Source organism: Mustela lutreola, chromosome 16, assembly GCF_030435805.1.
Source record: "Mustela lutreola isolate mMusLut2 chromosome 16, mMusLut2.pri, whole genome shotgun sequence".
In the NCBI taxonomy this organism is placed as follows: Eukaryota; Metazoa; Chordata; class Mammalia; order Carnivora; family Mustelidae; genus Mustela; species Mustela lutreola.
Window position 1 is genome coordinate 26554109 of NC_081305.1, and position 27149 is coordinate 26581257.

General features: G+C 53.5%; 2 protein-coding genes across 2 annotated transcripts; one reads left to right on the top strand and one right to left on the bottom strand.

The window, feature by feature from the left end:
- The first annotated feature begins 869 nt into the window (after positions 1 to 869).
- On the top strand, positions 870 to 14057 carry DOK4 (docking protein 4). The gene is made up of 10 exons (XM_059153690.1): positions 870 to 1057; positions 5880 to 5977; positions 6541 to 6788; positions 10366 to 10473; positions 10635 to 10749; positions 11030 to 11149; positions 11245 to 11434; positions 12142 to 12280; positions 12398 to 12521; positions 12626 to 14057. The coding sequence occupies exons 3-10, from the start codon at positions 6723 to 6725 to the stop codon at positions 12742 to 12744; spliced, it is 981 nt and encodes a 326-aa protein (XP_059009673.1). The 5' UTR covers positions 870 to 1057; positions 5880 to 5977; positions 6541 to 6722; the 3' UTR covers positions 12745 to 14057.
- POLR2C (RNA polymerase II subunit C) lies at positions 14005 to 27006 on the bottom strand. The gene is made up of 9 exons (XM_059153694.1): positions 26837 to 27006; positions 26604 to 26653; positions 24168 to 24236; positions 23744 to 23796; positions 16545 to 16673; positions 16062 to 16113; positions 15672 to 15840; positions 15463 to 15537; positions 14005 to 14967 (listed from the first exon to the last, which is right to left on the bottom strand). Exons 1-9 carry the CDS (start codon positions 26920 to 26922, stop codon positions 14823 to 14825), a joined length of 828 nt encoding a protein of 275 aa, XP_059009677.1. The 5' UTR covers positions 26923 to 27006; the 3' UTR covers positions 14005 to 14822.
- Positions 27007 to 27149: the final 143 nt, after the last annotated feature.

Genomic DNA, 27149 nt, shown 5'->3' on the forward strand with positions numbered 1-27149 from the left:
CTGCTTGAGAAAACAGAGTTCTGGGCGCTACTCCCAGAGATTCTGATTTCATGTGGGGTGGGGCAGAGGTTTGCATATCTAATAAGCTTCAGAGTGAAGCTGGTGATGACCCTTCTGGCCCCAGGAGCACACTTTGAGAACCACTGGTGCACGGGGTGGGGGCGGTGGCATTGTACAGACATGAAAACCAATGGGGTGAGGCCTTCCCACCCCAGGAAGTTCCCCGGGTCCTCATCCCTGCCCGGCTGAGAAGGCCTGTGGTTTGAGATTCCCCTGGACAAGCCACAGGGCACCGGCCCAACAGGCCTGAGGGGCAGGAGGTGAGTGCATGTGCTGGAGGGTGACAGCGAGGAATGGGGTTTGGACTTAAGGCCAAAGTCTCAGGGGGGACTGAGATTGGGGGTACTGGGTGTTCTGAGGGTAGAGCGGAGGCCAGGGGAGGCAGAGGCTGGCAGACTGCTAGAGGAACTGACCTTGGGGGTAGAGGTGCTGTTACGGCTCCCCGAGTGTGTGTGTGGAGGGTTGGGGGGACCGCTGAGGAGGCTGCGGGGAGGCTGGACTTGGAGGAACCTGGGAGACCTATTGGGGATAGGGGAGCAATGGGCGTGTGTGTGCGCGCGCGCGCAATTCCTGAAGGGATTGGGGGTTGAGATTTGGGGGCTGGAAGCTGTTCTAGGGTTCAGCTTTCAGGGTGGGGAGGTGATAGGAGGCTGGGATTGGGGACCCAGGGAGGGGTGGTGGGGCTGGGCGGGTTACCGAGGGCGAGCTGGGGCGGGGGGGCGGGGTCGGTAGTGGGTGTCCCGCGGCTCGGAGGAATACGGCGGGGGCGGGCCTCGGAGCGGCGGGGTGGGGCGGGCCCCGGGCGGCCGGGCGGCCGGGGCCACGCAGTCGAGTCTCCGCCGGAGCCAGGACCGGCGGCCGCGCCTCCCTCGAGCTCCCTACCCGGAGCCCGGGACGCCACCGCCCCGCTGCCCCCGCCGGCCGCGCCGTGACGCGGGCATGAGCCTGGCCCGCCGCCCGCCGAGCAAGCGCCTCGAACCCGGGCCTTGGCGCCCAGGTAACTTGGGGGGCGAGGGGGAAGGGGGCCTTAGGCCGAGCCCGAGCCCGCGAGACCCTCAGGCGACCCCAGCTTGGGAACTCTCCAAGCTCATGGGACCTACCTACCGTGTCCGCGGAGGGGCCCTCAGGGACCCGCCCCCCAAATCCCTCCCCTGGATCCCCCGGGCCCCTGAAACTCTCCCCGAGCTCCACCTACCCCAGCTCTCTTCTCCAGGGAAGCCCAGGTCAGGGCCTGCCCTCACCCCTGCCCCACAATCGCCTTCGGAGAAGCCCAGGCTCCTGTGCTCTCTGCTCTGGGCCTGCCATCCCCAGGGGGAATATCCCAGCCCCCATCCTCCCCACTTTCCTGCTCCCCATGGGCTGCTGTCTCTCAGCCCCCCCAAACTCCAAGAGACTTCTCTACCCTAGCTGCCCACTGCCCACCCCCACCTGCAAATGGTTGCTATCCTCCAGCTTGAAGCTCATGGCCAGCTCCCCTCCTTTCCTTGAACCTTCCTCCTGTGGCTCTGGGGGACAGTCAGCCTTCTCCCCCAGAGTCCCCAAGGCCCTGCTTCCAGTGAAATGTTTTCTGTCACTGCAAAGCGGGGTGAGCAGAGGCTGAGCACCTGGGTGATGTGGGCAGAGCAGGGCCTCTGAGCCGGCCAGCACCAAGCAAGCTGCGGGGGCCGGTTAGTTGCCGGGATACTTGCTTGGAGCATGGGCTTTAGGGGTCTGCAAGTCAAGGGCAGTGAGAGGCCCCGCAGGCTCCAAGGCAGTCGTTAGAGGCTGGTCTTGTTTAATACAGATTCTTTTTTTTTTTTTTTTTTTTTTTTTTTTTTTAAAGGATAAGTCCTTTTATTTATTTATTTATTATTTATTTATTTATTTATTTGACAGGCAGAGATCACAAGTAGGCAGAGAGGCAGGCAGAGAGAGAGGAGGAAGCAGGCTCCCCGCTGAGCAGAAAGCCCGATGTGGGGCTTGATCCCAGGACCCTGAGATCATGACCTGAGCTGAAGGCAGAGGATTTAACCACTGAGCCACCCAGGCACCCAATACAGATTCTTTTCTTGCCCCTTGCGAGAAAGCTGGGTCTCAAGCACCGGCCATTTCTGCTCCTCTTCAGGGATGGGTTGTCAGGACCTGTGCCCCCTCCCACCCAGTTGCTTGCCTCTCTGTGCTTGGGCGCTGGTTACTTTTAGCTCTCCCTTCCTGGGCAGGGCACAACCCTGACCAAGGTGGGGCAGCCTGGCCAGGCCTGGACACAGTGTCAGCCGTATTCTGTCCCCCGAGGCAGCTTTGAACTGAACTGGGCCCGGGGTCTCGCTGTTTTTCCAGGAACAACAGCTTGCTGGCCTTGGCAGTCAGCCCTCTGAAAGCCCTGGGACCCAGCAAAGTGGGAGCCCATAGCTGCTGACACGCCTCTGGAAGTTGAGCTGGGTCCTGCCCGGTGGATATGGTTGATGGTGGAAGGAAGGATGAGAAGGACAAATGCTGGAGAGAATTAGCTTTCAGGCCCCAGTTACTGAGCACCTTCTCTGCACTAGGCACCAGTCTGTGCCCTGGGATGGAGCTACGTATAACTAGACTGACAAGGCACTGATGTTCTAGAGTGTTCTAGGAGACTGAGAACAGCCAAGTAGGAAAGGAATAAATAGATGAAGGAACAAGACAATTCTGTAGTGATGTGTGTGATGGATAGAGACTGACTGGCAGGCTTCTTTGGCCAGGTTGGTCAGGGAAGCCCTCTAGGAGGAGGTGACATTTGAGCTGAGACCTGAATGAGGCGGTGGAATGAACCTTGGACCGTCTGAGGGAACAGTGTTGTAGGTGTGGAACAGCAACTGTGAGGTTCCCGCATGGGGAGGATTTAGGCATCTTGAGGAACAGATAGAAGGAGGCCATGCACATGAGCAGCAAGGAAATGTGGCCAGAGGGGTGGGCGAGGGACCAGGAGAGAGCAGAGCGGTGGTGTGTGCCCCGTAGCATCACTTTCCCAACCTAAGGGCCCAGGACACCATGGCTGTTCCGATGTTCCCTCCTCCCTCTGTTCCTCTCTGTCCAGGTCTGTCTTTGCCACCCACCTTGGGTAAGACCTGTATTGTTTGAGTTGGTGGTTCCCCATGAGGGGTTTTCAGGGGTGGAGGCAGAGGGTGGGAGGGGAGAATCCTCTCCTGGCTCCTGCTGACAAACATACCAGGGCAGAGGGGACCTGAGTACAGGTGATGCGAGATGTCCCTGGTGCCAGAGAGAATCCTGCGATAGGATCTTTGCCAGGGGGCGAGACAGCTAGATGACAGCTTGTCCAGGTAGGGCTGTCCTTGAAGCCCTGATAAGATCCTATCTGGCATGGGGCGGGGAGGCCCAGCCAGGCAGGCAGCCGCTCCTACTCAGCCATTGGCTGCCACCAGCAGCAAGTAGCCTCTGTTCTGGAGCCAAAGCCTCCAGGCAGAATCCAGGTGCGGGGAGGGAGTGCTTAGAGCTGGCTGTCCTAGGGGGGCAGGTGGGCAGGGGGCGCCCTGTCCCGCAGCTCTGCTGGGCACCAGGGAGTCTCCCTGCCCCTGCCCCCCAGGACACCTGCCCTTCCTGGGGAGACCTGGGGAAAGGGGCCTTGGAGTCTGGCTCTCTCTGGACAGGAGCCCTTGGTGGCCTGGCTCAGGGTGGGTCCTGTCTCTCGTTGATTGGCCATGTTGATGCCAAACTGGGTAGGGGGAATGCGGTGGCCCTGCTCCCCTCCTGCAGGACTGAGGGGGCTGCTGGGTACTCTGCTTAGGTTTTCTGGGTGTTGAGAGTGGAGCTTCCAGGTTTGAGACCTCAGGCCTTGAATGAGTGGGGCATTCTTCCCAGCTGCGGGCGGGCTCATGAGAGGCAGAGCAGATGGTACCGCTCATCAGTGATGGGGAAAGTGGCCTCAGCCTTGTTCCTGGCCTTCCCAGCAACAGTGCTACACTCCTTGATGCCCCCGTGGACAGGGCACAGGCCCTGTGGGCACCCCCTCTCCAGCTTCATGCAGTGCAGTCCCTCAGGGGGATGTGTGTGTGCTGGGTTCTGATCCCACTGCCTGTCAGATTTGTGGGTCCACCTGTTGGCCTTTCCCCCCTCCCCTTTGCTGTACCACCATGGGTCCCGGGCTGGGTCTTGGTCTTGCAAACTCCACTAGGGACTGAGTGCGGCCAGGTGAGCTGCCAAGCCTTTTGCCACCCAGGCTTCCTGTGGAATTTTGCTCTTTTGCTGGTTTATTTCTGCGGGGCTGACTCTAGGGCTTGGGGAATGGACCTGTGCTTGGACAGACACAGCAGTGGTGCTCCTGAGAGTGTAGCATCACAGTCACCTGGGCAGGTAGCCGGTTGGTGGAGCCCTGACAAGAGGCCTGCGCCAGGCAGGTGGAAGGTTTGGTTTTGGCGGTTTCACAGCATTCGAAATAAAAATAGCCTTAGTTTTTAAGGCAGAAGCTCTGGGTCCCAAGTGGGCAGACAGGTGCCCATGGATTTATTTCCTCTTTTAAAGTAGGTGGATTTATTCTCATTTTTTTACTGATGGGGAAACTGAGGCACAGAGAAGCAAAGTGGGTGCCCAGAGCTTCCAGGCCACTAGATTCACATTCCTGACTGTGCCACTCCCCAGACGGCCTTGAGTGGACTCAGAGGCCTTGTGGCCAGTGGCCAGCCTGCTGTCATCTTGGAGAGGAATTGTAGGGAGCTGGTCCTGGCCATGGGGGCAAGGCAGCCCCACGGGAAGGCAGTAGCAGAGAAGCTGGGAAAACTTACCAGTCCCTGCTGGCCAGAGCCCAGGTGTGGCAGGGCTGTTTGGGATCAGTGCTGGGGAGGGGACCCTAGGCAAGCAGAGCCCTTGGGTGTCCCATCTGGGAGGGTCCTGGGCCCCAGAAGGCTGGGATAGAGGGAGTGAGTGGGCAGAGAGGCAGCTGAGGGTGTGTGGAGGAGGCTGTCAGGTGCAAATAGGCTAGGGGAGCAATCCCCTCTCCGCCCCTCCCCTTGTTTGTGTGTGCCCACTGGGGTAGGCCCATCTGTTCCTTGTTAGGGACTCCACAGACAGTCCTCCCAGAGAGTAATTAATGCCGCGTTGCTGGCAGATCCAGTAGCACGCCAGCCCCAGGGCTTCATCCTGGTAGCACAGATGCCCAGCTGACCCCAGAAATGCTGCTCTGTTCCCACCTAGCAATCCTGGAGACACGGTGTGTGGGTAGGTGGCAGTGGGGGAGGCACGGTGCCGGCCAGGCCCTGCTGCTGTGTCTGGGTGGCAGAGAGGGTTTCGGTGCTGGTAGGCAGCCAGAGATGGCCACAGGACCTTCTTACCACCCTGGGCCTGCCTTCATCCATCGCCTGCTCTGACACTTCTCATTCATTGTTGGCTGCGGTGTGACCTTAGCCATGCTGCTTATCCTTTCTGGAGAATTTTCTTTTCCCCATCTGTAGAATGGGTGTGTTGGGCTGCGTCATTACTGAGACAGCCCTGCCTCCCCTTGTCTGAGTCCCAGCTATGTGTTTATCTGCCCACTTCTGAGCGGCCCTGCTGGCATCCCCTTCCCGCCACCACTCCGTGTTGACTTCCCCTTGGTGCTCCTCCTGGCTCTCTGGCTGTGTCCTCAGCCCCAGAGGCAGTCCCCAGAGCCAGATGACTGCCGGTTCTCTCTGTAATTAACCCCTGCCCATGCCCAGAACGAGGGGCGCTGCATTCCCTGTGCCCTGCGCAGACCAGCCGGTTTTCCTAGCACAGGGCCGGGCCGAGGTGACTGCCTCCACAGTGGCCACCTCCAGCCGGCCCAGCACATTCCTCAGGCTTATCTGGGGGCCCGCCCCGCCGGACTCTGCCCTCCCACCCAGGAAGCAGCACCCAGCGGAGCTGCTGAAGAGTTCCAGGGGCCGGGAGGAGAGCCTGAGTGGGCTTGATTCGCAGCCTGCCTGGGGCTGGAGAGAAGCAGGTATAGAGTGGGGTGGGGCAGAGGGGCTTCGGGGAGGGGGTCTGTTGAGCCTGACCAAGCAAATTGTCCTGAAGGAACCCCAGGGAGTGTGGGGTTCACTTGATCCCAGACTCTGTGCCATCTCCTGGGAACCCCTGCCTCCCCTCTCTTGGAAGGCTCTCCTGTGAGGTTCCTGAGCATAGGAGGGGGCCAGGCCCTGGGCCCCTCAACCGGAGTCCACTCCAGAGTTGTAACGGGAGATGGGACGGGACTGCAGCTCCCAGGCCACCTCCCTCGGTCCCCAGCTCCACAGCGGGAGCCAGTGCCAGTCCTCCCAGGAAGGGGTTAACCGCCAGTCCCAGCCGTGAGGGAGGGGACTGGGCTGGACCATTTTCCTCGCTGCTTGCCTCCACCTCGGTTTTCCTGAATGGTTCTGCCGTCCCGGGGTGGGGAGGGAAGGGAAGGAAGGAGGGCGGGGGGAGGGAGGGAGGGAGGAGTGTGGGAAGAGGAAGGAAAAAGGAGCGAGACAGCCAGGGGAAGAGAAAGATGTCACTGTCTAATCTCCCTGTCATTTTCATTTCCAGCAGGCGCCGGGCAGAGGAGCTGCTAGAACAATGCTGAGGCGGGCGAGGTGAGGAGCGGCCGGCGCGGCCCCCCCGACGGAGCGTCGGGAACAGGTGATCGGAGGAGCCGGAACCCCCGGCCACCTGGGCAGCCCTCCCCGCGCCCGCCCGGCGCCCCGGAGCCCCAGGTCGGGGGGGCAGCCATGGCGACCAATTTCAACGACATCGTCAAGCAAGGCTACGTGAAGATGAAGAGCAGGAAGCTGGGGGTGAGCGGCGGGGCGGGGTGGGGGGGGGCTGGCCGGAGTCCGGGGGGCGGGGTGGAGGGGGCGGGGGTGCCCGCGGGGCCGGCGTCGCGCATTTGTGGTCTCGAGGCTTCTGGCCGGCGGCCGCCCCGCATGTGCCGCCCGTGCCCCCGCCCCAGCCGGCCTGGCCGGCGTCCCAGCAGCCGGGTCAGCGGTGGCCGCCGACGGGCAGGCGGCTCCCCGGCCATTGTTGAAGTTGCGGCTCGGCCGGCGGCGGCGGGAGCGGCGGGAGCTGCGGTGCCGCGTCGGAGCCCGAGACCCACCTCGTACTTCCCCTGGCCGCCCGCGGGCCGCCGCCGCCGCCTCGCTTCCCCGCCTCTCCCCTCCCCTCTCCTGGCCTCTTTTCTTTTAAGTCCCTCGTCTCCCCCAGCTGCCCGGGGCTTTCTGTGTGCGGGCCCTTGTGCATTTATCTTAGTTATTGCTTTCACTGTTAAAAAGAAGTGTTTCCAGCGGAGAGTGGTCGGCGGTGGGGCAGGGCAGGGGTGGGAGGGCGCAGAGGTTGGGAAGCTGGTATTTATGTGGTTTATGAATGGGAACTGAGGGCAGGATGGCCTGTGGCTCTGGGACAGGCTGCTTTTATCCGAGTTGTTGGCGGTGACTCCTTGCTCACTTGCGGGGTGCTTGGCCCGGAGCTGGGGGCTCAAAGGGTCTGTGGGGATGAGGCCTCAGACACACCTTACCGTGATCCTGGTGTGGATGGCCTCCCCCCCTCCTCCCCAGAGGGCCTGAGGAGGGCCTCCTGGGACCAACATAATAATCTTGGTGAGGTTGTCCTAGAACTGCCTCTATTCCCCTGCTGACCCTCCCCCACCTCCAATGAGGGGTCCTGGTAGCCGCACCCTCCCCAGTAGGAAGGTAACCTCTTGAAAGCGGTGGCCCAAGTCTGTGTTTCTTCCCGGTCTCCTCTTTCTTCCTCCCCTCCCCCATTGCCCCGGTGGGGGTGGGGTGGGATCAGACTGCTCAAGGCTTCCTTGGCTCAGCCTGAGTGAGGTGGAGGAGGAATAGGGCTCTGATAGGGCTTCCCTGCCTGGATCGCAGACGGAACAGGACTAGCCTTGTAGAGGGATGGTTCTTGCCTTGTAGAGGGATGGTTCTTGCTGGTCCTCCCCTCCTGTGGCCTGTGGCAATGGGGTGTGTTCTGTCCTGGCTGAGTGCAATGGCCGAGCTGGGGGCCTGTCAGGAAGCTTAGCTGGATTTGAATTTGTATCCCAGCCTGGGTTCCAGCCCAGAAGATGGGGCCCTGATGGGCATCACCTGCCTTGCTGTTGTGCTGAGAGAGGGATGGAGCCCATTTGGAGCACAGAACAAGGAGAGAAGCTGAAAGCTGAGGTGGGGGACCAAGGGAATAGGGGCCCAGCTTCTAGGATGGGTCTTCCTTCCTGTGGACCCAGGGGCCACCTGGGCCACGGCCCTCTATAGGTAGAGCTTACCAGAAAGGGATGCCCCTTGAGGCAGCCACTTGGGCTCAGTATCAGACCTGTTCCAGGAGACCTGGGAACCAAGTGGCCTACAGGTGGGCAGCCAGAGGAGGGGCTGGGAGCCTGGGTGTGGCTGGCAAGGCCGAGTTTGGGTCTCCCTCTATCTGGGGGGATTCAGCTTCCCCCCGCAGGCCTGATGTGAGGGGCTCAGCCCCCTAGCCATTCTTGTCCCAGGGTGGCTCTTGTCTCAGCTCCCAAAGGTGAGCTGGGAGGGGCGGAAAGAACCGGCGAGCAGACCCCGCCAGGGCCTTCCTCTGGCAGAGCTGTGGTAGAGTGTTTCTGGTTCTGAAGTGCTGATCAAAGACCAGGAGAAGTGGGGAAGGAGGGCTCTTGAGCATAGTGGCTCCCTGGGGCTGTGCATGCGTGTGTGTGTGTGTGTGTGTGTGTGTGTGTGTGTGTGTGTGTAACCAAGCAACCAGGGTGCTCAGGCCCCTGGGCCTTCTGCCCCAACATTGCAGGCTGCACGGAGCCCAAGCTGGCATATCTGGGTGGGCTGCCTTCGTTCACTCCTCCATCCATTCATTCATGAGCTCCTCGTATGGTCACTCACTTGTTCAGCAGAGCTGTGCTAGCAAGGTTGCCAGGATGGGAGGGAAGAGTGTGAGACTAGAATACAGCCTCTGTCCTAAAGGAGCTTCCCAGCAGAGAGCTGAGGCTGCTGCGGTTTGGGTGGACAGGCCAGGGCGGGAGCCAGGGCCACGGGTACGGGGACAGAGATGCCTCCTATAGTCCCAGATAGGAGCCATTAATGGCCTGGTTCTAAGTGGCTTCTTGGCATGGGGGCCGCCTAGGCCCACCAGGCCTGGGGTCCTGCCTGTCCAGGACCTGGTGTACGCGTGGCAGAGCAGAGCATGGAGGGGCTGTGGGATTGGGGCTGTGGGCCCCTTGCTTCCTCCACTCTGCTCTGGCAGCCCTCAGGCTCCCTACAGTTTGCCAGTGGGAGGGTGAACCAGAGATTCCTTGCTAGTGGGCTCTGCCAGGCTTCTGGAGAGCTTGCTGGTGGTGGGTGCATCCCAGCCAGACTCTGGGCTGGAAGAGCGCCTGGGATGGAGGGGGCCAGGAAGGAAGAGCCAGCAGCCTGGGCAGGTGGCTAGGCCAACCCTTATGGGGTTTGACAAGCAGTTTGCCCCGTAGCCTGGAGTGTGGTCAGCATCCTGCACCCTGTTCCTTATGTGTCTGGAGTAGTGTGTAATGCTACAGGAAATGTAGGTGGCTTTAGGCAAAGGGTCATTGGCAGTGGTTGGACAGGAGGGAAACTTGCCTGGAGAGGCACCGTGCTCTGGGATAACCCCAGGTTCTAGACTCTGCCCCTTTATCTGTGAGAGCCTCTGGTGTCCCAGCTGGAACAGGGAACGAATCCTTGGCCCCCCACACTCCAGGGCCTCAGAACAAAGAAGGGGCAGGCAGAGATTCGAGGGGCAGGTATGATGCCCATCCAGAGCCCTCCGCTGGCTCCGAGAACAAGGGCTGGGGCGATGTGCAGGCCATAAGCCCCAGCAAGGGTCTATTCCTGCCCCTAGGACACTCCTCCATCGTGGCTGGCACAGACGAGCCCTAGACAGAATGTTTATTTCATGGGCTCTGAGTATCAGCTCTGGGCCTAGCCAGCCTTTTTAAGATAACGGTCCCACCATTGTATCAGCTGGGACTTAACTTTTTGGTGCCTCAGTTGCCCCTTCTGTGAAGGGCAGATGATAAACCAACCTCAAGAGGGACCTGAGGTTAACTGTGAGGAGCACTAAGAAGTACAAATCAGAAGCATTCAGTATGTGGTGGCTGTTTATATTAAGCTTAGAGCCAAACGCACAGTACATGGTGATTCAGAGCACCATTTGGGGAACAGCCTTTCAGAGCCAGTGAAGAAACAAACCCCTATTTTCTCAATTTGGGGAGGGGGCGTCAATGCCAGTGGTGTTCGCCTTCCCCAGGTTTTCTCCTGGGTGGGTCTCTGGGGAAGGCTGTGTAGCACTGCCCCCTGTGGTAGGCAAGGGTAATTTCAGGGTCATGTTGGGTGGGAGCGGTCCCGGGAGCCCTGATCCCCTTACCATCTCGCCACCTCGCAGATCTACCGGAGGTGCTGGCTGGTGTTCCGGAAATCCTCTAGCAAGGGGCCCCAGCGGCTGGAGAAGTATCCCGATGAGAAGTCCGTGTGCCTCCGAGGCTGCCCCAAGGTTAGGGGTCTTGGGCCCTAACTGGCCCAGGCTGTAAGCAGTGATGATTTGCAGAGTCCTGAGGTCTGGGAGCACCCTCCTGGGGGTGGCATAACTTGGGGGGCAGGGATGTAGTGGGAGGCGCGCCAGCCTGCCTTAGTCCCTTGTGGATGCTGTCCCAGGTGACCGAGATCAGCAACGTCAAGTGTGTCACAAGGCTCCCCAAGGAGACCAAGAGGCAGGCGGTGGCCATCATATTCACTGACGACTCGGCACGTACCTTCACCTGCGACTCAGGTGAGGAGCTGGGGCTGAAGGCTTCCATCCATCCATCCTGCCCCGGGCCAGTCATGGTCCAGTGGTCCAGCGGGGAGGAGGCAGAGCAGGACCAGCCTCAGCTTGGTATGATGTGTGGGGGTGAAAGTAGGGGAGGAAGCAGGTCCCCAGGACAAGGCGAAACAGGCCAAATCCACTGGCCTTGTCCTCCCTGCCCTGCACAGCGGGACACTTCAGGCTGAGGCAGATAGGGTGGGCTGCTGGGGGACCCTGGGCTGGCATGAGGTACCACTTTCTCTAGAGCTGGAGGCAGAGGAATGGTACAAGACGCTGTCCGTGGAGTGTCTGGGTTCACGACTCAACGACATCAGTCTGGGAGAGCCAGACCTCCTGGCCCCAGGAGTGCAGTGTGAGCAGACAGGTGAGGTCTGGTGCTGGCAGGTGGCCGGGAGGAGAGGGGGAGGGAGGAGAGTCCTCCCCTAGGGAGGCTCCAGGCCTGCTCCTCTCCCACTCCAGACCGCTTCAACGTCTTCCTCTTGCCCTGCCCCAACCTGGATGTGTATGGCGAGTGCAAGCTGCAGATCACCCACGAGAACATCTACCTCTGGGACATACACAACCCCCGCGTGAAGCTTGTCTCGTGGCCCCTCTGCTCACTGCGTCGCTATGGCCGGGATGCCACACGCTTTACCTTTGAGGCTGGCCGGTAGGACACTCTCGCCTCCCCCTACCCTGACCCACTGTGGTATGTTGTTGGCTGCCATTCACTCTGTCACACATGGTGCTGGGAGCTTTAGTTCTTTATCAGCATAGAAAACCAGAAGGGAACCTAAGATTCCCATTTTACAGCTGACAACATTGAGGCTCATGCCAGCCAGGTCGAGTGCAGCTGTTTACCAAAAGTCAAACTGTTTGTGCTCAAGTCAGAGCTGGTGCTGGTGCTTAGAGGTGTGGACCAAGGCTTTGTTTCTTCACTGTCAAATAGGGGATCATAAAAGTACCCACTCTATAGAATGATGGTGAGGATTGGGTAACCTAGAACTTGAACTCTGGAGCCAGCGGGCCCAGGCTTACATTGTGCGTGATCCTCTGTATAACCTGGCTTCGGTTACCAACCTTCTTGTGTGCCTGTTTACTCATCTGCAAAATGGTTTGAGAAAACTTGGAATAGAGGAAACTGTGCCGGTACACAGACCAGAGGGTGAGAGAGAAGGCTGAGTGGGCGGAGTCTTATAAAGCACTGAGCTCCTCTGGGACCCAGAAACTGCCAGGCAGGTTGGGGCTGTGTAGACAGCCCCACCTGCTCCCCAGAGGGCACAGGATGCAGCCATCGGGTGGTGCCGGAGCGCCTGGCCAAACATGTGTGTAACCCAGTCCCCAATACCTCGCCCTCTGTGCCTCTCGCGTGCCTAGGATGTGCGATGCTGGGGAAGGGCTGTACACCTTTCAGACCCAGGAAGGGGAACAGATCTACCAAAGGGTCCACAGTGCCACCCTGGCCATTGCTGAGCAACACAAGCGTGTCCTGCTAGAGATGGAGAAGAATGTGCGGGTGAGGCTCCGGGAGTCAGCCAGTCTGGGGTGCCGGTGAGGCTGGAGGGTGGGCATCTAGGAGGGAGCCACGGCCCCCAGAGCTAATGGGAGGGACCCGCCCTTCTCCACCCCACAGCTGCTGAACAAGGGCACGGAACACTACTCGTACCCCTGCACGCCTACCACCATGCTGCCCCGCAGCGCCTACTGGCACCACATCACAGGCTCCCAGAATATCGCTGAGGCCTCTAGTTATGCCGGTGAGTCCCTGTGGGGCCCCCTGCTCCCTGGCCACCAGGATCTGCGGAAGACGGGGGCCTGCTGACCTGCACCCAAAGGCCTGAGCCTGCCTCTGTATCCACAGGTGAGGGGTATGGGGCAGCCCAGGCCAGCTCAGAAACAGACCTCCTCAACCGATTCATCCTGCTAAAGCCAAAGCCCAGCCAGGGGGACAGCAGCGAGGCCAAGACCCCAGCCCAGTGACGGCAGGGCTGGTGCATGGCAAGGACTGCTGTGGGCCCTGTGGTAGGGCCGCCTGCAGCCTACTGAGGACAGCCTTGGGGGGCTGCTGGCCAAGAGCCTGGAAAAACGGAGCAAGTGGTCCTTTCCCTCCTCCCACGGGTGAGGCTGGACCAAGGCACAGGGCTGGCCACACCAACAGAGCATGTGCAAGGGGCTGGAGCTACTGTGGGACTATATACTATTAATGATTTTAATATATATGGCTTATGACATATTCTATATTAATGAGATTTCCCCCCCCACCTACACATTTTTTAATCCCATGACCAGGTCCCAGTCAGGCTGTTTTTGAACATGAGGGCAGCTGTTCCTGTCCTCTGTGGGAAGCCCTCCCTTTCCCCCCACTGCCTGGACGTGCTGGAGCTGCTGGGGCCTGAGGTGGTAGCCAGCTCTCCCCAGGCAGCCCAGCGGCTACAATGGCAGGTGGCTCTCCCTTCCTCTGGGCCTGGAGCAGCAAAGGAAGGATCTGAGCTTCTATGGTGCCACTCGGCAGCCTTGCACTTGGGAGTTTTAAACAGAGATGACATCTGGTTGATACCTCACGTGAAAATCTGGTTTTAAAATGTAGTTTTTGCCAAGACTCCTTCCTGCTTAGTATGCTCAGAAGATACCCCAGGGCCAGGGGTGCTGGTTCCCTCAGCCAGGCAGAGGGTGGCCAGTCCCAAGCTCTTCCCTGCCTGAGGGCTGGCCGGGGAAGGCAGGACTGCTGTGGGGAGCACCCCTGCTGCCCCCTCTCACTGACCGAGGGCAGGCGAGGGCCCAGCAGAGGGAGCCCCTCTGCCCAGTTTGGCCACCCTCTGGTCAGCCTAAAGCACTCAGAAACGGAGCCCTTCCCACTTCCTCTTCCCCACATGGTGCTGAGGCTCCCTGCTGAAATGCAATTAAAGCAATTGATTTTCTAGTGCTGGTATTTATTGACTACCTTGCAGAAGGGCTATCTTTATACTCCCATCAAACCTTTGGTTGCGTGTGTGGGTTTTTGTTTTGTTTTTTAATACTTTTGGGTTCTGATTTGTGGGAACAGACCCTGTTGTAAATAACCACTATTCAAGTTGTGGCAGGACGATCCAGCCAGAGGCCCCTCCTGGAGAGCCCTGGATCTGGGGAGGGGGCCACAGCCAGCTCGGCTCCAAACCTGACCCAGGGAATGACCACCCAAAGGCCTGGGAGAGGGAGGCAGGGCCAGGCTGGCTCAAGTTAGTGGCACGATGACGCATGAAGGAGATTATGTTGTGCTCTTTATTGCCAAAAATAAAAACTTTTAAAAAAGACAACTCCTGTTAATAAATATCCCTTCCTTTCTGTAGCAGGTCTCCAGTTTTCTCCTGGCTTCTCCTTCTAGATGGCCTAATTAATTGCCTTGGGGGTGATTCTACCTCTAGGGCTAAGGGGTCAAGGCCAGACCTCCCTTAAGGCCCTTGCTCCCCAGCCTGTGAACTTAAATAATCAGGCCCCTGGCAGTGAATGCAGACACACAGGGTTCATCTGGGGAGGGGGACAGCCACAGTCTTAACACCATTTACTAAGGGTTCTCAAGTCTGGGCCACTCGGGGGTTTGAGTGAAATGCCTGTAGGCTGGCTTGGGCCGGGAGCTGGACCGATAGCTCCAGCACTCAGTCCTGACACCAGACGCCCAAGGTACAATGGTGAGAGCTTTTAGAAAGGGGCTGAAGACCTGAAATGACCAGAAGAGGTGAGTCTTACCCTGCAGTACTCACCCTACCCAGGTATGTCAGGAAACTGGCTGAAGGGGTGATCTGGGGGTGCTGCTGGCAATCAGGGGGCAGGGCCAGGATGCTAATGTCTAGTAAAAACCTATCTGGACTCAGATACCAGTGGCACCCCGGGGCCATCTGTCTGCAATGGAGCAAAGCTGGGAGGGGACCCCTCCCCCTTCAGCTACTTTCCTACGGTTACTGATGGCTTGCCAAGAGGCCTAAGCAACAGCTGGCCACCCCAGAGGCTACAGGTATCTCTGAAGAGACTGGAGAGCCAGCTGCCGGTCTAGAACCCCTCTTGCTGGAACAGGTGAGCTGCCACTAGTTTATGGTCAGAACATCACTCTGGATCTCATGGCTTAACTGGGTCTGTAAGTCACTCAGCTTTTTCTTCAATCCAGAGAGGGCTGAGAGGACAATGGTTTCAGGACGCAGAGAGCCACAGGACTCCACATTGTAGTAAAACCTAAGAGGAAGAGTCGGGTTAAGAGCCCTCCATGAGGCAGGCCGGCTAGCCCAAGCTTCAGCCCTGGATCATGCTCTCTCCCTTCTGGGTCCTGACTCCCTTTCAGCCTAGAACGTGGCTTTGGCCCAGAGCTGAATTCCAGCCTCTTCCTAACAGCAGTCCTACTACACACTAGAGGACTTCAGGAAGGCCAAGCCGCCTCAAAAAGCTTGCTGTTCACCATCAGAAGACCGGTCCCTTTCTCGCTCTGGGCTGGTCCCTTCTCTGGGGACTGAGTCAGTAGCAGCAGAGTCAGAGTGGCTAACTGGAGGGCTCCTCCGTCCCCCAATGATGAGGGGAGGATAATCTGCCCTGGGACGTGCACGCGGCATGGGCTCTGCAGTTCTCCATCCTGCCTCAGCTCCCGGGCACCGGGATGTCTCCCCAGCTCAGGGCCTGCACCAAAACCCTATGTTCTTCCACGCTTCACTTTCAGGGGCCAGACGAGGGTCTTACCTCTCTGGCTTGCCATTGGGGTCGTAGGGAGCCTGGGACTCATCTTCATCCAGCTCGGAGTACTCACTCTTCGGCCTGAGACCAAACACAGGTCAGCAGGGGCAGCTACTGATGCCACCTGCTGTGAGGCCCCCCCCCCCCACTCCCTCGGAGCCAGGTCCACACCAAACCCCTGTAAAGGCCCGCCCTCCCTCCCAACGAGAACTTACCACTCCTCGGGCTTGGGGTACACCGTGTGCCGCAGGGCATTGTCAGGATCATATTCAAAAGCCACCCCTGCAGTAGGGTTCCACTTGGCATGCTCCTTGCCAAAGCCCTTTTTGGCATAGGCTCGAAGTCTTAGCTCCTGGCCTTTCCTCAGCTTGACAATGAGGATGTCTGCGGGGAGAGGTGTAAGTCAGCCAAGGGCCAGCAGACACACGGTCCCCTGAGTTTTGACCTGGAATGTCACTGGAAAAACCACAAAATCCGGAAAAATAGCTCAAGGTCAGTTGACAAGGAGACCAATCACTGTAAGAGGCTGTGTCAGGTCCCTGTCTCCGACTGGCCTGCAAAATGACAGATCAGTAGCCATTCGCATGCGCCTTCCAGCCCCTTACCATCCTGTTCCACGTAGTCATTGGGGTCATTATCTCGGTTCCGAGAGGTCACCTAAAGGGAGCCCAAACAGAGACGGGGTTAGCGGCTCATCTTCCCAATTACCTCTTCCAGCAACAATGTTCGAGCATCTGCCACACCAGGCCAGGAGGCCTAGGAATGGCGGGGGGAGAGGGGAAAGAAGTGCCTCCTAGGGCTAGATCGGCACTGGGGCTGGACTCTGATCCCCATCTCCAGGCACGGGGACAACTTTCTCAGTCAAAAAGGTACCAAGGTCTTTAAAAGGGTTCTTGGGGGACGCAGGACCCCAACAGTGCTACTGTCCACACTAGCTAGTATCCAGAATTATTAGTACTTTTCAGACCCCAGACTGAGAAGAAAGCAGAGGGTAACACCAGGGAAACCACATCTTGTTAACACCACCCGAGTCTGGCCCACTTGGAGCTCAGAGGAGAAGGATAAGGAGGATGTGGTGAGACACTAACTGGAATGACCCGGGGGCTGTTGGAGATGAGGTCTCGAGATGTGACGTGACGAGTTTGGTCTTCATTGCACCGCACGTCGAGGGTGAACTCCACTGAGCACTCGGGGCAGAACTCCTCACACGTGCAGTCCTGAGGGAGGAAGAGAAGCTGGAAGGGGTCCATGGAGAGATGGGGAATCCTGAGCTCCCCGTTTCTCATACCTGGTTCCTTCCCTTTCTCCATCTATAAAACGGCCAGCCATGGGTGAGCCGTGTCCATCTGGTGCACATTCTCAGGGGCTGCTCAATGCAAGCACTTCCCAGTTTAGAGACAACCTATACCCACTGATGCCCACGTTCTCCTTCGCGGAGTGCTAACAGCCCACCCTGGCCCCTGGGGTGCTCTTCTACAGAGAATCAAGGCGCTGAGGGAACGATGCTTTCATGCTTCATAGGGCTTCCCCTAAACTAAGTGGACTGACTTGGGCAGGTCACCAAAGTTTAAAATAAAATGATCCAGGGCACAACACAAAAAAGTACATTTCAAGTTCTAAACTACTTACCTTTTCTTAAAAACAAAATCTCTCCCTTATGGAAAATTTCAGATTCAAAAGAACAGAGCGAGTATGAAAGGCTATGACCATGTAACCATCACTAGTTTCAATAATTATCCACAGTTCTTTAAGCAACTGATGCTGGAAACAACCCATTCCCCTCGTAGGGACCACCACCTACAGTGTAACTTCAGACAAGAAGAGTTACTGGAATGTAACTAAGCCAACTGTTCTCCCCCTCAAACCAGCAGGAAACTTTAACCTGCTTCTGATGTTTTTGAGATGAGAAGGAAGAACAAGGGGCCACACCTGGATAGTCTGCAGTCATACACAGGTGAGGCAGGAAGGCAAACTACAGCTTTAGCAGAAATATGAAATGGAGGGGGTACCTGGCTGGCTCAGTCCTTGGAGCATGCGACTTTCGATTTCGGGGTCACAAGTTCAAGACCCACATTTGGTAAAAAAGTTAAAAAAAAAAAGGGAAGACCCATTAATATGCTGTCTGCAAGAAACTCATTTCAGAAACAAAGACACCCCTAGATTTAGAGTAAGGGGCTGAAAAACCATCTACCATGCTAACGGACATTGGGAAAAAGCTGGGGTGGCAATCCTTAACACAAATTAGATTTTAAACCAAAGACTAGTAAGAGATGAAGAAGGACACTATATCATACTTATTCTTAAAGGTCTATCCAACAAGATCTAACAATTGTAAATATTTTTGCCCTTAACATGGGAGCAGCCAATTATATAAGCCAATTAATAACAAAATCAAAGAAATCCATCAACAATTATACAATAGTAGGAGATTTTTAACAACCCCCTCATTGAAACGGCCAGATCATCCAAGCAAAAGATCAACAAGGAAATAAGGGCTTTATTTTATTTTTTTTTTTTATTTTTTTTTTTTTTTTAAAGATTTTATTTATTTATTTTACAGAGAGAAATCACAAGTAGATGGAGAGGCAGGCAGAGAGAGAGAGAGAGAGAGGGAAGCAGGCTCCCTGCTGAGCAGAGAGCCCGATGCGGGGCTCGATCCCAGGACCCTGAGATCATGACCTGAGCCGAAGGCAGCAGCTTAACCCACTGAGCCACCCAGGCGTCCCTATTTTATTTTATTTTTAAAGATTTTATTTATCTATTTGACAGAGAGAAATCACAAGTAGATGGAGAGGCAGGCAGAAAGAGAGAGAGAGGGAAGCAGGCCCCCCGCTGAGCAGAGAGCCCCTATGCGGGACTCGATCCCAGGACCCTGAGATCATGACCTGAGCCGAAGGCAGCGGCTTAACCCACTGAGCCACCCAGGTGCCCCGAAATAAGGGCTTTAAATGACACACTGCACCAGACAGACCTCACATATACTCAGAACATTCCATCCAAAAGCAACAGAATATAAATTCTCTCATGCACATGGAACATTTTCCAGAATAGATCATATCCTGGGTCACAAATCACATCTCAACCAGTACCATAAGACTAGGATCATTCCCTGCATATTTTCAGACCACAATGCTTTGAAACTTGAACTCCATCACAAGCGGAAAATTGGAAAAAACTCAGAACCATGGAGGCTAAAGAGCATCCTGCTAAAGAATAAATGGGTCAACCAGGAAATTAAGAATTAAAACAATTCATGGAAACAAATGAAAATGAAAACACAACTGTTCCAAATCTGTGGGACACAGCAAAGGCAGTCCTGACAGGAAAGTATATAGTGTTAGAAGCCTTTCTCAAGAATTAATTTCTATTCTCCTGAAACTGTTCCAAAAAAATAGAAATGGAAGGAAAACATCCAAACTCATTTTATGAGGTCAGCATTACCTGGATTCCAAAATCAAAGAGCCCACCAAAAAGGAGAATCACAGAGAACCCGATGAACACAGATGCAAAAATTCTCACCAACCTAGTAGCTAATAGAATCCAACAGTAAGGTTTTTTTTCTTTTTTTTAAAGAGAGAGCACAAGTAGGCAGAGAGGCAGGTAGAGATAGAGGGGGAAGCAGGCTCCCCGCTAAGCAGAGAGCCCGATGTGGGGCTCGATACCAGGACCCTGAGATCATGACCCGAGCTGAAGGCAGAGGCTTTTTTTTTTTTTAAAGATTTTATTTATTCATTTGACAGAGATCACAAGTAGGCAGAGAGGCAGGCAGAAAAAAGTGACAGGGAAGCAGGCTACCTGCTGAGCAGAGAGCCTGATGCGGGACTCAATCCCAGGACCCTGAGATCATGACCTGAGCTGAAGGCAGCGGCTTAACCCACTGAGCCACCCAGGTGCCCCCCAACAGCAAGTTTAAAAGGATTATTGACCACAACCAAGTGGGATTTATTCCTGGGCTGCAAAGTTGGTTCAACATCCACAAATCAATGTGATACAATACATTAATAAAAGAAAGGACAAAAACCACATGCTACTCTCTATAGATGAAGAAAAAGCATGTGACAAAGTACAGCATCTTTTCTCAATTAAAACTCTTCACAGTGTAGGGCTAGAGGGTACATACCTCAATATCATCAAAGCCGTCTATGAAAAATCCACAGCGAGTATCATTCTCAATGGGGAAGAACTGAGAGCTTTTCCCCTAAGGTCAGGAAAATAGCAGGGATGTCCACTAGCACCACTGCTGTTCAACACAAAGTATTAGAAGTCCTAGCCTCAGCTTTCAGACACTAAAAAGAAAGAAAAGTCATCCGAATTGGCAAAGAAGAAGTCAAACTCTCACTCTGAGATATGACACTTTATGTGGAAAACCCAAAGACTCCACCCCCAAACTGCTAGGATCATACAGGAATTCAGTAAAGTGTCAGGATATAAAATCCATGCACAGAAATCAGTTGTATTTCTACCAACAACAAGACAGAAGAAAGAGAAATTAAGGCATCGATCCCTCTTACAATTGCACCCAAAACCCTAGGAATAAACCTAACCAAAGAGGCAAAGAATCTGTACTCAGAAAACTGTAGAACACTCATGAAAGAACTGAGGAAGACACAAAGAAATGGAAAAACGTTCCATGTTCATGGAATGAAAGAACAAATACTGTGAAAAGGTCTACTATGCTACCTAGAGCAAACTACACATTTAATGCAATCCCTATCAACATACCAACAACCTTTTCCACAGAAATGGAACAAATAATCCTAAAATTTGTATGGAACCAGAAAAGACCCCAAATACCCAGAGGAACGTTGAAAAAGAAAACCAAAGTTGGCAGCATCACAATTCCAGACTTCAAGCTCTATTACAAAGCTATAATCATCAAGACAGTATGGTAGAAGCATAAGAACAGACAAACAAATCAATGGAACAGATTAGAGAGCCCAGAAACAGACCCTCAACTCTATGGTCAACTCATCTTCGACAAAGCAGGAAAGAACGTCCAATGGAAAAAAGACAGTCTCTTCAACAAATGGTGTTGGGAAAATTGGACAACCACATGCAGAAGAATGAAACTGGACCATTTCCTTACACCACACATAAAAACAGGCTTAAAATGGATGAAAGACCTCAATGTGAGACACGAGTCCATCAAAATCCTTGAGAAGAACATAGGCAGCAATTTCTTTGAGCTTAGCCACAGCAACTTCTTCCTAGACACATCGCCAAAGACAAGGGAAGGAAGCAAAAAAGAACTACTGGGATTTCATCAAGATAAAAACCTTCTGCACAGCAAAGGACACTTTTTTGTGGACAAAAAGTGTTCCTTTTGTGGACAAAAAGTCAACAAACCAAAAGACAACCGAAATGGGAAAATGGGAAAAGACATTTGCAAATGACATACCAGATAAAGGGCTAGTATCCAAAATCTATAAAGAATTTATCAAACTCAACACCCAAAGAACAAATAATCCAGTCAAGAAATGGGCAAAAACGACGGACATTTCTGCAAAGACGACATCCAAATGGCCAAAAGACATGTGAAAAAGTGCTCAATATCACTCAGCATCAGGGAAATACAAATCAAAACCACAGTGACATACCACCTCACAACAGTCAGAACAGCTAAAATTAACAAGTAAGGAAATGAAAGATGTTGGCAAGGATGCGGAGAAAGGGGAACCCTCGTACACTGTTGGTGGCAACGCAAGCTGGTGCAGCCACTCTGGAAAACAGTATGGAGGTTCCTCTAAAAGTTGAAAACAGAGCTACCCTATGACCCAGCAATCGCACTACTGGGTATTTACCCCAAAGATAAAAAATGTAATTTGGAGGGACACCTGCACCCCAATGTTTACAGCAACAATGTCCACAAGAGCTAAACTATAGCAAGTACCCAGATGTCCACTGACAGATGAATGAATGGATAAAGATATGGTATATATATATATATATATATACACACATACATACACACACACACAATGGAATATTCTGCAGCCATCAAAAAAAAAAAAAGGAATCTTGTCATTTTTAACAATGTGGATGGAAATTATGTTAAGTGAAATAAATCAATCACAGAAAGACAATTATCATATGATCTCACGGATATGTGGAATTTGAGAAATAAGGCAAAGGATTATAGGGAAAGAGAGGGAAAAAAATGAAACAAGATGAAACTAGAGGGGGAGACAGATCCTAAGAGACTCTCAGGAAACAAAGTGAGGGTTGCCGGAGTGGAGGGGGATGGGTGGGATAGGTGGCTGGGTGATGGACATTGGGGAGGGTAGGTTCTACATTGAGTGCTGTACCCCTGAAACAAATAATACATTATATGTTAATAAAAAACAAAACCCCCAAACTGTTAAAAATATGAAATGGAAAAAATCAAAATGTCATGGAAATTAAAAATATGAAAAGGTAGACAACCTCAACAAAATATACGTATGACAAAAGGGGAGGAATCTGAGATTAACAGACTAAAGAGGTTAACCACCAAATGCATGCATGAATTTTGGATGAATGACCGACCACAAACAAAAAAATCAAGAAAGCCCATGTGGGAAACTAGGAAAATCTGGATAAGGACTGTGCACAAGTATAACAAATTATTGCTAATACTCTAGGCATCACAGTGTGGATGTGTGGGAAAATATCCTTACTCTAAGGACAAGCATACTAAAGTAGTGAGGGGAGAAGTGTCATGGGATCTGCAACTTTCAAATGGTTTAGCAAAAAAATGGGTAGGAAAAATAAAGCTAATATAGCAAAATATTAACAATTGGCAGCTAAAGGTGAAAAACTAAATAGTTGTTTATTATTGGAGATTTTTAACTTTTCTGTAGATTTTGAGAAAAAGCCAAAAAAAGGGTAGAGGAATCCATACCATCTTTGTTCAGTCAACACTAGAAAAAAATGTAATGGATGGAATTGCTAGGTCCTGGGGCATGCATATCTTTACCCAAGACATTGCCAAACTGCTCTTCAACTGGTTGTAAAACTATCCTCATCAATATCTGTGAGGTTTCTTTCTTTTTATTTTTCTTAAAAAAAATTTTTTTTTTAATTTATTGACAGAGAGAGACAGAGAAAGAGAGGGAACAGAAGGAGGGAGAATGGGAGAGGAAGAAACAGACTTCCCAGGGAGCAGGGAGCCCAATGTGGGCCTCAATCCCGGGACCCTGGGATCATGACCTGAGCTTCTGAAGGCAGACAATCAACTGAGCCACCCAAGTGCCCCTGATGTTTCATTTCTCACAAACAAAAACCTGGAGATGTGAAGCAAATAGTGCCAAAATGTTAGACTATGAAAAGTTATTTGACAGGAGCAAGAGTTCTCGTCAGATGAGCTCCACAGTTCTGTGTTCTTAAACTTCTCTTTAAAAAAACATGGGCGCCTGGGTGGCTCAGTGGGTTAAAGCCTCTGCTTTCAGCTCAGGTCATGATCCCAGGGTCCTGGGATGGAGCACCGGGATCGAGCCCCGAATCAGGCTCTCTGCTCAGCAGGGAGCCTGCTTTCCTTCCTCTCTCTCTGCCTCTCTGCCTACTCGTGATCTCTGTCTGTCAAATAAATTAAAAAAAAAAAAAATTAAAAAAACAGATTTATAAGGTATCAAATTAGCTACCACAAAATGATGTGCCCCTGGGAATATTAGAGAATGGGCTGATTCAGGATCACCCAAAGCCACCAAGAGGGAAGCCTCAAGCTGTTACCTAACGCAGCCCTGGAGGAAGGAAGCAGGGAACCTAATCCTGTCCGGCTCCTGCCCAGTACAAAGCCTGTTAACGTATCATCAGAGAACAAACACAACCCTTGAGGAAGGGGCCATGTTTAACGAGCATCATCTAGGGGAGAGGCACAGACACCAGCCTTCCAGTCCCTCAGGTCTTAATGTGGGGAACAGTTCTCACTCCCTTTGTTCTCACCCTCATGCCTCCCTAGCCCCCAACCCTCCGCTGACTTCCTTTAGCTTCCCAGGCTCCTGTCACTGGGAAGACAAACCCTGGAAAGCAGAGTCTGAACATATCAGAGTCTGAAAAGGCAGTCCGCACCGTTCAGTATAAAGGGGTATTCTGGAGTGTACTTGGTCTTGTGCGGCTGGCTGGAGAGACTCCCCAGTGCCCTGGAGCCCCACCAATCTATGTCCACTCGGGTACCCATGTCCACTTAGGGTCTGGGCAACAACCCCAGTCTTTGTAACAGCTAGAAGTAAGAGATCGGGACAATGCCTCTAAGAGCTCAACTCCCCCACGCCCTGCCCCTCGCCCCCCTTCACCCAATCACACAGCATACCCGGGAGTACTGCAACTTGTCCACAATGTCGTCACTAGTGAGGGGGATTAGTCCTGGAAGAAACAAAGAAGCGCTTTAAAGAAGTCCAAACCAAGAGAGAAGGAGAACCTAGAAAGACCCTTGGGAGTGAGGAGGCTTCCTCCTCTGATACCAATCACAGTCCCCTCCCTTTCACCTTCTAAAACTCACACTATGGGGCGCCTGGGTGGCTCAGTAGGTTAAGACTCTGCCTTTGGCTCAGGTCATGATCTCAGGGTCCTGGGAATGAGCCCCGCATCAGGATCTCTGCTCAGCGGGGAGCCTGCTCTTCCCCCACCCCGCCTGCCTCTCTGCCTACTTGTGATCTCTCTCTGTCAAATAAATACATAAAACCTTTTTTAAAAAAAAAAAGGAAATAATATTAAAAAAAAAATCTGGTACTCACCAAGTCTGTGAGCAATGAACTCATCATGAAGGACTGAGGAATTGGCATCAATCTGAACCCAGTCAATGGCTAAAAAATAAAGAAAACAGACATACAGTTTAGCCACCAAATTCACTTAAAGACTTACAGCAGTGGTTCAAGATTTAAGAAACACCTGATGCTTACTAAATCGCAGAAGCGTAGGCCAGGCTGCCAAAGGCTGATTCTGCAGCTCAAGTGGGGACCAGGGATCTGCATTTTAACAAGAACCACATGCAACACCCTCCCCTCTTCCCTACTCAGGCAGATTTAATGCAGGGGAGGCCTCTTTCCCACACAAAATACTGACTTAGAAAATATCCATGGGAGTGGGAACATGTTTCTCTGAACTGAGGATCTCTGTGAGAAGCATCTACGTCTGCTATTCATGTCAACACCAAATCCAAGAACAAATCCAAGAAAATCCAAGATTTTCCCTTTGAGGGAAAACCTCAAAGACAGGGAAAATCTCAAAGACAGACTTATGGCCCATATCTCATTTTATGATGCAATGACCAGATCACCCAACTGTAACACTTTATTGTCACTCAACCGACTAATGTTTAGAGAATTCCTTTAATGGGCACAGTACACTAAGTATCAAACCGAATTCTTTTTTTTTTTTAACGATTTTATTTATTTATTTGACAGACAAAGATCACAAGTAGGCAGAGAGGCAGGCAGAGAGAGGGGGAAGCAGGCTCCCAGCCGAGCAGAGAGCCCGATGTGGGGCTCAATCCCAGGACCCTGAGACCATGACCCGAGCTGAATGCAGAGGCTTTAACCCACGGAGCCACCCAGGTGCCCCAAACCGAATTCTTACCAGCAATGACTAAAAGAAGGGTAAGAATTGTACTGTCACACACACTTGACTTAAGCACATACTCATTCATTCATTCACAAATAAACATCTGCATTCAGACAAATTCATAAATCAAATGGCCAACCACCAAAGGGCATGGACACTAGGAATGGAAGAAGTCAGAAGAGGACCAGCCAGTTAGGTCCCAATCTGCTTTGTCCTATGCTTTCTACTGCTTCCCCAACCCAAGCCAAAGGACCATGAGCCAAGCATTTCTGACTCTGCCTCCTTACTCCCTCCAAGCCCCTCCCCCAATCTCACATACCCTGACGCTCTCCCTTGCAGGTAAAATCCTCTGAGCCTCCTATAAAGCTTTGCTTGACCTCCAAGATACAGATACCAACACTCCCTCCCTACAAGCTCCTCCCTCACAAAACTGTCCAGACTAAAGACACTTGTCATATATACAGATATTTTTTAAAGATTTTTTTGAGAGAGACATGGAATGAATGCGGAAGGGGCAGAAGGAGATTCCACGCTGAGCAGAATCTGATGAAAGACTTGATCTCACAACCATAAGTTCACGACCTGAGCCAAAAATCAAGAGACGGGGGGGGGGGGGGGGGGCGCACCTGGGTGGCTCAGTGGGTTAGCCTCTGCCTTCGGCTCAGGTCATGATCTCAGGGTCCTGGGATTGAGCCCCGCATCAGGCTCACTGCTCCTCGGGGAACCTGCTTCTACCTCTCCCTGCCTGCTGCACCCCTGCTTGTGTGCTCTGTCAAATAAACAAAATCTTAAAAAACAAACAAACAAACAAAGATCGACTCCCTTATTTTACTCATGATGAAACTGAGGCACAGAAACATGAAGTAATTAGGGAGGGGGAGGACCAGCACTCTAAGCTCTAAGTGAAGAAGTGACTGGACATGTGTAGCAGTGGAGACTAGTGTTCTCTTGTTCACCAATCATTCGGCCTGCTTACTTCCTTAGGCGTGCAGCAGATAGGAATTACATTTCTTTTTCCAACCCAAACTCTGAGCGGACACTCAGAAAGTGTAACATACTTATAAATGTGAAAAACACCCCCGGCAGGGTGGCTGGAAGCACAGCACATCCTCCTTCCTCTGGGCACAGCAACAGCCCTGTGTTTCTACTTCTGAACTACTTACTGATCCACGTCTATCCCGCAGTACTATTATCTGTGGATTCGCCTTTGTCCTGTAACTGCACTGTGCGTTCCATGAGGGCAAGAACCCTGCACTATTTGGCTCTGCATTCCCAGTTCCTAGCACACTGCCTGGCACTTACATGTTCCGTGAGTGCAGCTGAAGGAACGGGCTCGTAAAAGGAACTTAACTGGGCACTAAACACAAGGCATTTAGTAGAAATTCCCTCACTTAATCCTTGCCATCACTCTGTAAGTACTACCAACGTCCCAACGTTACGGAGAAAACCACAGCAATGTAAGAGTGGGCCCTAGTGTCCCTCAGCCAAGGTTACAACACTGCGGTCTTCTCAGAGCCCCTCCCAGCTACCCGCCCCCACAACCAAGCGCTAGGAGCAGGAGCCCCAAGATGTGCGGGGGGATCTGGCCACCACAGGCGGGTTTTACTTACCTATTATGGGCACCTCGGCGATGAAGACCCTTCGTATAGAGTTGGCTACCCTGAGGGATGAAAACCAAGCGGCATGAAGGCGCCGCATCTTGGACGCCGATGCCCCGCGCCCACGGTTCCCAAAGCGGAAGCCCCACTACGGAGACCCAGCTCAGAAAGGACCCGACCCGCCCGGCCCGGGCTCCAGCCCCGCGCGTCCCACAGCCGCCGGCCTCTTTCCTCAGAGGTCTTACGCCAGGTCCGTGTTCTCGATGATGAACTTGACATTCTCATCGGTGAGCTCCGTGATCCGCACGGTGGGCTGGTTGGCATATGGCATCGTGCCTCAAGACCCACCAGCTCCTGGGTTTCACCTGCGCTGCGCCACGGCCTCCGCTGCCGCCGGAAGTGGGTCAGCGCGGGCCGCGCCGTTTCCGCCGACTAGCGCTCACATCGCCACCTGCCGCCCGGAGGCCGCCGCTTCAGAACCCACGGTTTACACTTACACCTGCTTTTTAAGCGCACCAGGTTCAACCCGGGGGTGGGGCGAAGGGGGCGGGGGGGGGG